Source organism: Zea mays, chromosome 4 (genome assembly GCF_902167145.1).
Source record: "Zea mays cultivar B73 chromosome 4, Zm-B73-REFERENCE-NAM-5.0, whole genome shotgun sequence".
Taxonomy (NCBI): Eukaryota; Viridiplantae; Streptophyta; class Magnoliopsida; order Poales; family Poaceae; genus Zea; species Zea mays.
In genome coordinates, this window is record NC_050099.1 from 23,616,290 (window position 1) to 23,623,838 (window position 7,549).

The following is a 7,549-nucleotide window of genomic DNA, read 5'->3' on the forward strand; positions in this document are numbered from 1 at the left end:
GCCTATCGTCTTCTTGGAGCACACACCGGTCTCTACTCCAGCCGCAACATTCGCACCATCACGACGCTACGCCTGCGGGGGTATTTCAACCCGTCGGCTCCTACCTTCGGCCTCTACTCTAGTCTCATCGTGTGTGGCGTGCGACTGCGGGGGATGTTAGACTATGTGTGTGGGCCAGCACCACTGTTGGGCTGACAGCCCATTAGAGTTAGAGTTGAGTCTCTATATATATTGTATCTCATCTATTATCAATACAATAATTCACTCTTCTACATTCTCCACTTAGCCACCCAACCAAACACGCAGACTATTGTTCTACTGAAATGCGTGCCGTATTTTTTTTTTCTGTGATGCTCTATTCTGCCAGTTGGGAAAATAAAATTAAAGGCGATTACAGCAAGAAACCAACTATTATTTATGATTCTATTACACATAAGACTTTACTATATCATATGGTAATACTTGCAATAATACAGAGATCGCGATTCCTTTTTCAGTTGAGCCATATGCTGAATCCAAAACATTTTGGATTAAGCGTTTTTGAGCTCTGCTACTTTTGGTGGTACAATGAAAAGAAGCATTTGGAAGTGAGAACTATCATTTTGTGCCTACTTCATCTTCGTCATCTATCATATGCTCCTTGAGGCTTTGAATCTGAGGTTGGCCATCAACATTATCCCAGATCGAATCAGTGCTTGGCAACTCGTATCCATCCGGTCTCAGCGACAGCGCAAACTCTGGTAGGTCAGGAACGGATTGGAGTGCGCTGCACCAGGAAAGTAGTGGAAGTGATGAACTCGCCAGTAGTGCCAAACAGTAAATATCAACGGTGTAGGTTGTTCATTCATGTTCTTGAGCCTAATTCAAGCAGACTACCGTTTCAAATTTCAACGTGTTCTGAATATTATTCTTGGGGCAAAACCAATTAGCGTTAAATACAACCCTCCCACTTAAAAATTTGCCATATTTCACATGTAGAATTGATTTACCTGTTCTTGTTTTGCTCAAACAGATGCCCGTGCGCTTGGAACTTCTTGTAAGCGACATCTGGGATCTTTTTGTGCATGTTTTTCATGACACCCCAAGGAGGAGGCACCCTACGTGCAGTTGAATAGGTAAAAGATCCCGTCAGCACGCGTTTTGATTGATGTAACCGATTAGCTGTGTTGGATCAGTAGCAGACCTCGTGACAGGATTTGCCAAGCAAAAACTCAAGCAAGCCCTTTTGCTGTCTGAGAGCAGGTCATCAGCTGCAGAGAGGCAGCAGACTGCACTGATATGGTTTGCCGGTTCGCCGCCCTTGTCGAGCACCAGACCATGGTAGTAATACGCTACAGCCTGATGGGGAACACAGAGAAAAATCAACGTCAGAGATTCAGTCTTGGGTTTTTCTGAAGGGACTATGCTGTATCTTCAGACAACCTTGGCCTCCATCCACTTCCACTTGAGGAACAGCAGAAGCTTCTTCCCGTACGAGTCACTCGTATCGCATCCCGACAGACAATAGTGAGCCTGAGCATGAGAGCATAAATAAGTAGCAATATTGTTAGACGCCGAAACAACCGAAGAAAATGTCGATTGATAGGACTGTGTTGTGCAACACCGACCTGAGAAAAATAGCTGACTTGCTCACAAGCTAGCCTCCTCTTTACTGACAGCGTTGCCTTCTCACATTCAGAAGCCAAGCCAAGCTGTATTTCCACACACTGTTCTTGTGCAGTTGGGGGGCAGTAGAAGCTAGTTACAAATTCGGCCGCACCATGATACCAAAAAGAAAAGACACAAGTGTAACAGGTGAACTTACCTGAGCCAATGCCTGAATTGAGATGGCCTCAAGCATGCCCTCCTGCAAGTAACTGGGAAAACCCTTCCTGCAGTTGAAAACACAAGGCATATGATGAGCACCTGCTTGAAGGGACATTCAGAAGTGATGACTTCTCCTGGCTAGCATGCATTGGGTGGTGAGTGCGTACTTGACTTGCGCAGGTATCTGAACAAGTATGCGATGCACGGAGTAGTCTAAGCATCCCGACGCCCTGAGCAATGAATCGACGACATCCTTCTTTGCGTCTGCAGAAGCAATCACAAAGTGTCATCACTACTTGACTGTTATTTGGATTGAGAAGGTACAGAAGTTACTAGGAGTGTCAAAATAATCATGGATGTCTACTTCAAAGAGATGAACAGACAGACCTTCTGCTACCTTCCTTTCACCACCACCTTGGCTGCTCTTTGGGATGAGCAATAGGTTAGCCTCAAACAACGCAAGCATGGCCATCATGTGGACCACCGAGAGCACCTCATACCACGCGCTCGCCAGACAACACTCCTGAATAAGAAAAAAAAACATCCTGTAATCCAATCAGTAGAGGCACCCAAATAATAACAGGAACTAAAACACTAGCAAAGGTGCCAGACTCTCGCCTGGTCGTCGTCTAAGGTCTTCCATCTGAACTGTACTGACGATTCAAGACGGCTCTCTGTTCAGACCAATCAGATTTACATTGTAATTCTTTGAGTGATTAACCATGAAGATTATACAGAAGAGATTCCTCAAAAAAAAAAAAACAAAGAGATTACACAGAAGTGAACAAGAAAAGGCTGGAACCTTTCGTTGTTAAACCAAGAACAACTGGCAAGTACTCCTCTAGCGCATGCTGCAGTTCTTGAACAGCTGATACGTCCGCGTGATCTTCGCATAGCATAGGGTCGCCAATTTCAAAACAGTAAATCAGAACCTTTTACAATAACCAAGCTCAGGCGGCGAGCAGAGCAGAGCTGAGCAGTAGTAACGACAGATCAGAGATGAACATACAGATTTCTTCAGCCAGCGAGGCGACATGGGCACGGAGTGTGGAGAGTCGGTCGACAAGATCCTTGGAAACTATTCCCCTGAGCGGATGAGCTATGTCAGAGGCCACTGGGATGCGGATGGTGGGCACGAACACGGCAACCTCCTGTATGACGCTCCGGCGCTTGCGCCCCTTCCCACCTATCGTGTACTTGTCGGGGATTGATGGGCCACACCCCATCTCTTTACAGTTTCTGGGTAGCAGTCGAATTCAGAGGAGCGGAGTTGCCATCAAATGTTTTGAAACCGCATGGAGAGTTTGAGATTGACTGACTGGCTGATAATTAACAACAGTGTGAATCGAATGAAGAGAGCAGAGTCACACGGAGAAAGAAAACAACGAACTAAACTCTCGATGCAGTGAACACAGAAAAGAAATAGACAATGAATCAAACTTCAAATACTTTCAGCTGGGGAGGGTCAACTAGACTCGAGCTCATCATACCATACAAGTTTTAGAATCATATCAAAGAATTCGACAGTATGTGTTAGTAAGTAACTGCAGGTATTTTGAACACGTAGTGGTCTTGTGGATCTGAGCCCCCACACTTGATCTGGAATACTGTACGGCAACTCGACTGAACTAAGAGTTCATGTTCAGCAAAGACGAACAGAACAGATCGGCAGAACGTACGGGGTTAGCAAAAGCAGCAACCAAGATGGATGAGCATCCTATCCAAGAACATCCAGCCAATCAAGAACATGAGGCACTCTCACTCCCCCAGCCCAGTGTACTTACAGAGTGACCCAGGAAGGTTGTTGGAGCCAAGAAACCTGACGAAGTTGACCCTGCGCTGCACATCCGGTATAAAAAGGTCACACGCCACAGGACCCCCCGGCTTTATAGCTGGAGAAACGGAGGGCAAAGCGAGACAGGGATTCGGGAAGAGCAGACGCAAATGGCTGCGGTGGCCCGGCCCTGGTCAGATCGGAGAGTGGGAGATCTTGGCATAATGGCATGTAGATACCGAGGAGGGAGGAGCCGAGGACGCGGGGCGAGAGCACATGGCGAAGCCACAGGAGCGGCACCCGCCTCCTCGTCCTCGCTCCCAAGTGGAGCCTGTACTGCTGCGACTAAACTATGGCCACCGTCGTGGGAGGAGTGCAACCGCCACTGCTATTAAATTAAGAAGCATCAATGGCGCGAGTTCAACGTCTTGTTCAGAACTGTCTCTCGCAAGTTTGATCGGAAATTTAATGCATTATGGTCATTTTCTCTTGAGTTTTGAACTTCGCTTCCAACAAATTAGGTGGACCGTTTTTTTTCCAGTGGGGCACTAATTTTCTTTATTCAAGGTACAAATTAGTTCAACCTCATAATATATACTACATGCATCCTTTTTTATTCGACGTCAAATAGTGTAAAATTGAACTACAAAACGTGAAATAATAAAAATGAAGGGAGTAGTTTGTAGGCTGTCTCCAACATTCTCCCCCATATCTCCCCCAACTTCATATTCTGTGTACTATAGGGAAACAACCGTGGCAACGTTTCCGTCATGGCCCTCATGCCCTCATGGCAGGAGAGAGGCATAGCTCTATAGAGGAGCTCTAATCTTCCTTGTTCTTTAATTACTTCATTTTCTCGATATTTGAAGGGGTGCTCACTTTTAGGGATGGATATCGAGCCAGCTCGGCTCGTTATGGCTCGTTAATGTAACGAGCTAAATAACAGCTGGCTCAGCTCGGCTCGTTAGAAAGCTCGAGCTAGTTCGTTAGGCTCGCGAGTCACACAACTAAATACAAAGATCTATATACATAAATATATATATAACTGAAAAATCATATTTTAAGTGTTTAACACTACAAACCCAAAACCTTTATAATATTATTATCATAACATCGTCCTAGCGCTTCTAACTTTTAATATTAAATTAAATAACCAAATATGTACTGACTTACTGATTTATAAACCTTATTATAAGATAGCAATAAGCATCATTATAAAGTAATTCATCATCCATTCCACAAATATGTAACATTTTATTGCACAACACTAACACCATATGATGCTAGAAACGAAGTTCACGAAACCATAACCAATAATCAAATATTAAATATTCAATGTCGGTATGTAGCCATGCAATAATGCAAATATTTAAGCACATGACACATTCACATATGTCCACGTTACAGATCATAACTACGAGAAAACAAGACTACGAGAGATGAGACGACACGAACGACTAGACAAACTTGTGTTGTGGCTTAGCTCGTTTGGCTCGCGAGCTAGCTCACGAGCTAACCCGAGCTGGCTCATTAGAGAACCGAGCTAGAATGCTAGCTTGACTCACTATAAAATTAAAATGAGCCGAGTCGAGCCGAACTACTAACGAGCCGAGTCGAGCGAGTTACAGAGCCCACGAGTATTTCGTCTAGCCCTACTCACTTTCAGAGGTGCTCAATGCAACAAATGCAGCTGATGGTGTCATTCAACGTCCTCAGCAATGTGATGAAGCTAGCCCATCATAGAATGCCTCCCACAAAAAATCCAAAAGCAAAGCTGGGAGCAAGAAAAGAAGCCAGACATGAGGGCCAAAGAGCCCAGTACAGAAGTAGGGATTCTGAACTCTCCCTTGCCGCTGTTGTTATGCAAGCTTGCAGTATTTAGGGCCTGTTTGGTTTAATGACTAACTTGCCACACTTTGCCTAACTTTTCTGCCTAAGGTTAGTTCTTCAATTCGAACGACTAACCTTAGGCAAAGTGTGGCAGGTTTAGCCACGAACTAAACAGCCCCTTAGTCTACTGTTTAAATCGTCATCATGATAATGTTTAGCTAGATCCTTTTTATGTTACTATTGTCTGGGTTGGGCGTTGCCGTATTTTAGATAATCTTAATGCCTCGGCCGAAGATTTTATGCGTGTCTAAGTTTATAAGTAACATGTTAAATGATGGGATATTCCACGCACTAGTACAATTTGGCTCTATACAAGCGGTAGGCTTTTTACATCCCAGGCGGTTCGGATAGAAAACCGCCTAGGATGTCCCAGGCTATTCGGACCGACTGTGATGTATTAGTATCACAAGCGGTCCGAAATACAAACCGCTTGTGGTGCTCGATTTGTTTCACAAATGGTCCGTAATGAAAAAATCGCCTGTGATGCACTACTCGTATCACAAGCGGTTCTCAATTAGAACCGATTATGATTTGATTACCATATTAATATTTTAATTTTTAACAAAAAAAATGCAAATACAATTTAAATGAATTTTAATAGCACACATAGATAACTAGAGAGATTTTAAATTAATTCGCAACCACAATGCATAGTCGATCATACATGCTAACAAATACAATTTGATTCATACAATTTTTCATAAACTACCATTTTTCCGCATGTATGGCTTTAAGTTCTTATCAATTTTCTTTTCCACACGCTTGATTCTCTCTGGACTGTTAAAGACGAACATCTCTTCATACTTATTGTATTTTCATCTCCGTCTCCCACATTCTCAACTCCAACAATTTTTTGCTTTCCAGAAATAACTACATGCATCTTCTCATCTGCTAGATCGAGTACATAGAACACTTGTGCAACACATTCAGCGAGAACCCACGGGTCATCTTTATATCCTACTTTCTTTAAGTCTACCAGTGTGAGTCCGTAGTTATCCACTATCACCCCCACGGGATGTTGTACCCATTGGCACTTAAATAAGGGTATTTTCATGCTTGGGCCATAATCAAGTTCCCATATTTCCTCTATGAATCCAAAATATGTGGTCTTCTGTCCCTGTAGGTCAAAAGCATCGATACGAACACCGCTATTTTGTGCAACACTTTTCATGTCTTTTGATTTAGTGTAGAATGTGTACCCATTGATGTCATATGCTTGCCATGATGTCACAAAACACGATGGCCCAGAAGCCAAATTCTTCATTGTTTTCTCTTCCAAAGAGTCTCCGAATGGGATGTTTTTATCCATTAACCATTCGCTGAAACGATGTTTGTGCTCCCTCATGATCCAGTCCTCTGTGCGGTTCTGATTTTCTTTATGAAGCTGATCCAGGTGTTCCTCTATGTAAGGCTCTGCTATCGCGAGATGTTGTAGTACACTACCATGAGCACAATGAACTAGCTTGTAATCATCAACGCGAAAAGTTTTCCTGCCCATTCTCCCTCTCCCACATAGTTTACCCTCATGTTGAGGTACATGCACACCTATCATTGTTCCGTCTGTGATGTAATCTATACAACTCTCAATCACTTCTTCTGTAGTGTATCCCTCCATGATTGAACCCTCTGGGTGAGCGCGATTTCGCACATAACCTTTTAATACTTTCAGGTATCGCTCCAACTGAAACATATGATGTAAATATAGTGGCCCTAATATTTTTATCTGATCCACGAGATGTATGATTAGGTGTACTTGCATATCAAAAAATGATGGAGGAAAACACATTTCAAGCTTCCACATAGTCTCGATGATGTATGCGTTCAGATAGTCCAAGTCTTCTAAAGCTATTACTTTTCGTGACACCGCATTGAAAAAGTAACACAAACGTGTGATGACAACTTTGACATGCTCTGTTTCGAGGGCTCTTACCGCAATTGGGAGGAACACCGTCATCATCACATGGCAGTCATGAGAGTTGTAGCCAAATAGAGACAAGTCCTTCATCCTGACTGGTTTGCTGATATTGGATGAGAAACTTGTGGGTACTTTGACCCCACGGAAACATTTGCAAATTTTTG

The 7,549-nt window shown here is 43.5% G+C and overlaps 1 protein-coding gene across 3 annotated transcripts; it reads right to left on the reverse strand.

Moving 5' to 3' along the window:
* Positions 1-376: 376 nt before the first annotated feature.
* On the reverse strand, positions 377-3,941 carry LOC100383322 (uncharacterized). Of its 3 annotated transcripts, none has more exons than XM_008679377.4 (12): positions 3,591-3,941; positions 2,816-3,128; positions 2,609-2,692; positions 2,425-2,480; positions 2,194-2,329; positions 1,974-2,070; positions 1,805-1,871; positions 1,608-1,706; positions 1,423-1,512; positions 1,184-1,338; positions 990-1,097; positions 377-766 (listed from the first exon to the last, which is right to left on the reverse strand). In XM_008679377.4, exons 2-12 carry the CDS (start codon positions 3,030-3,032, stop codon positions 598-600), a joined length of 1,278 nt encoding a protein of 425 aa, XP_008677599.1. In that variant the 5' UTR covers positions 3,033-3,128; positions 3,591-3,941; the 3' UTR covers positions 377-597. The 3 variants fall into 3 exon arrangements, with proteins under 3 accessions (XP_008677599.1, NP_001169451.1, XP_020401840.1); NM_001175980.2 differs by having other exon boundaries at positions 2,816-3,045; positions 3,591-3,894; XM_020546251.1 differs by having other exon boundaries at positions 3,486-3,592.
* Positions 3,942-7,549: the final 3,608 nt, after the last annotated feature.

Excerpts from the sequence above, each read along its gene's own strand:
- LOC100383322 (XM_008679377.4), bottom strand. The coding sequence starts at position 3,032 with ATGGGGTGTGGCCCATCAATCCCCGACAAGTACACGATAGGTGGGAAG. Across the intron at positions 2,481-2,608 it reads TCTTGGTTTAACAACGAAAG|AGAGCCGTCTTGAATCGTCA; the intron begins GTTCCAGCCTTT and ends TGGTCTGAACAG. Across the intron at positions 1,098-1,183 it reads TTGGCAAATCCTGTCACGAG|GGTGCCTCCTCCTTGGGGTG; the intron begins GTCTGCTACTGA and ends AACTGCACGTAG.